The sequence below is a fragment of the Malus domestica genome, chromosome 16, assembly GCF_042453785.1.
Source record: "Malus domestica chromosome 16, GDT2T_hap1".
NCBI classification, from domain to species: Eukaryota; Viridiplantae; Streptophyta; class Magnoliopsida; order Rosales; family Rosaceae; genus Malus; species Malus domestica.
Genome location: NC_091676.1, coordinates 10,650,336 through 10,651,683, shown reverse-complemented (window position 1 = coordinate 10,651,683; position 1,348 = coordinate 10,650,336). Strand labels below are relative to the sequence as shown.

The window sequence follows — 1,348 nt, the reverse complement described above, 5'->3', positions numbered from 1 at the left end:
CAAATCGCTGAACTTTATCGTTAGTTATCGGCCATTGCTTCTGAGCTTGAAAAAAAATTAGAGTTGAATAAACCTCAATTGATGGAGTACACAGCTGGCGCGAAGCAGATACAGCAACTACAGCTCGACAAAAGAATAAGACAAGTCGAGGTTACGATAGGCAAAGTAAGGTGGCTAGAACTAAAAGCCGCTCTTGAAGCTTTTCTTCCTTCTACTCCTTAGGATTTTGTCTTTAGCTGCAGACTGGTTAACTTCTTGTAATTTTGCTTGTACGCCCATTGAAACTCAATGAAACAAATTCTTTATTCTTGCATTTCCCAAGTGACTAGATAATATTTCTTTAAGAATTTCCCATTTATTTGTAATTTATGAACTACACCAGTTTGATCCTTAAGGTGGTATGCCCCTTACCGAGAACTTTATTGACGACGAATGGTCCTTCCTAATTCGGCGACCATTTCCCAAATCTAGGGTCTTTAATCCCCACTGGTAACACAGTTTGCCATACTATTTCACCTTCGCCGAACGCTTTTGCCTAACTCGTCGATTATAAGCTCGCTCGGTGATTTTCTTCTGCGCCATTAGTAAGTTGTAAGCATCAAGCTGAGCTTCCTCTAAATCCTCCAACTCTTGCTTCATGGTCTGACTGTACTCAGCACTGAACAAATAGCTTTGTTCGATGAATCGTAACGAGTTTATGCTTAACTTGACCGGTAGCATCGCGTCGTGTCTGTAAGTTAACATATATGGGGTCGTCCCTGTTGCTGATCTGAGTGAAGCTCTATTTGCCCATAATGCCTCGTTTAACTTTAAATGCCACATACCAGGCTTTTCTTTTATCATTTTCTCGAGGATACCAATTAAAACTTTATTGTTTGTTTCAACCTATCCATTTGCTTGTGCGCTGTAGGGCGTGGACTGATCAAGCCGAATTTTCAAACTTGCCGCATATTCGTTAAACCTGTCAGATGTACCGTTGTCCGTTATAATTGTTTTCGATACCCTGAATCTTGTCACAATGTTTTCCTTCACAAAATTACAAACTTTTTTAGACGTTAACCCGGCGTATGATTTCGCTTCAACCCACTTGGTGAAGTAGTCAGTCGCTATGAGTATTCATGCATGCTTTGCTGATCCGGATGACAGCATAATTTTGCCAATTACATCTATGGCCCATCCTCTGAACGGCTATGGTTTGGTGACTAAGTAAGGTAATTCTGCCGAGACCTTCTATATGGGTTTGTGGATTTGACATTGTACACAACTTCATGCGTATTCAATACAATCTTTTAACATGATCAGCAAAAAATAATCGTGCCGGTGGAGAAACCAACATGTTTTGCGTCCG

General features: G+C 40.6%; 1 protein-coding gene across 1 annotated transcript; it reads right to left on the bottom strand.

Annotated features, from left to right (window-relative positions):
- Nucleotides 1-507: 507 nt before the first annotated feature.
- On the bottom strand, nucleotides 508-843 carry LOC139192992 (uncharacterized). The gene has a single exon (XM_070815944.1). The coding sequence runs from the start codon at nucleotides 841-843 to the stop codon at nucleotides 508-510; it is 336 nt and encodes a 111-aa protein (XP_070672045.1).
- Between the last annotated feature and the right edge of the window lie 505 nt (nucleotides 844-1,348).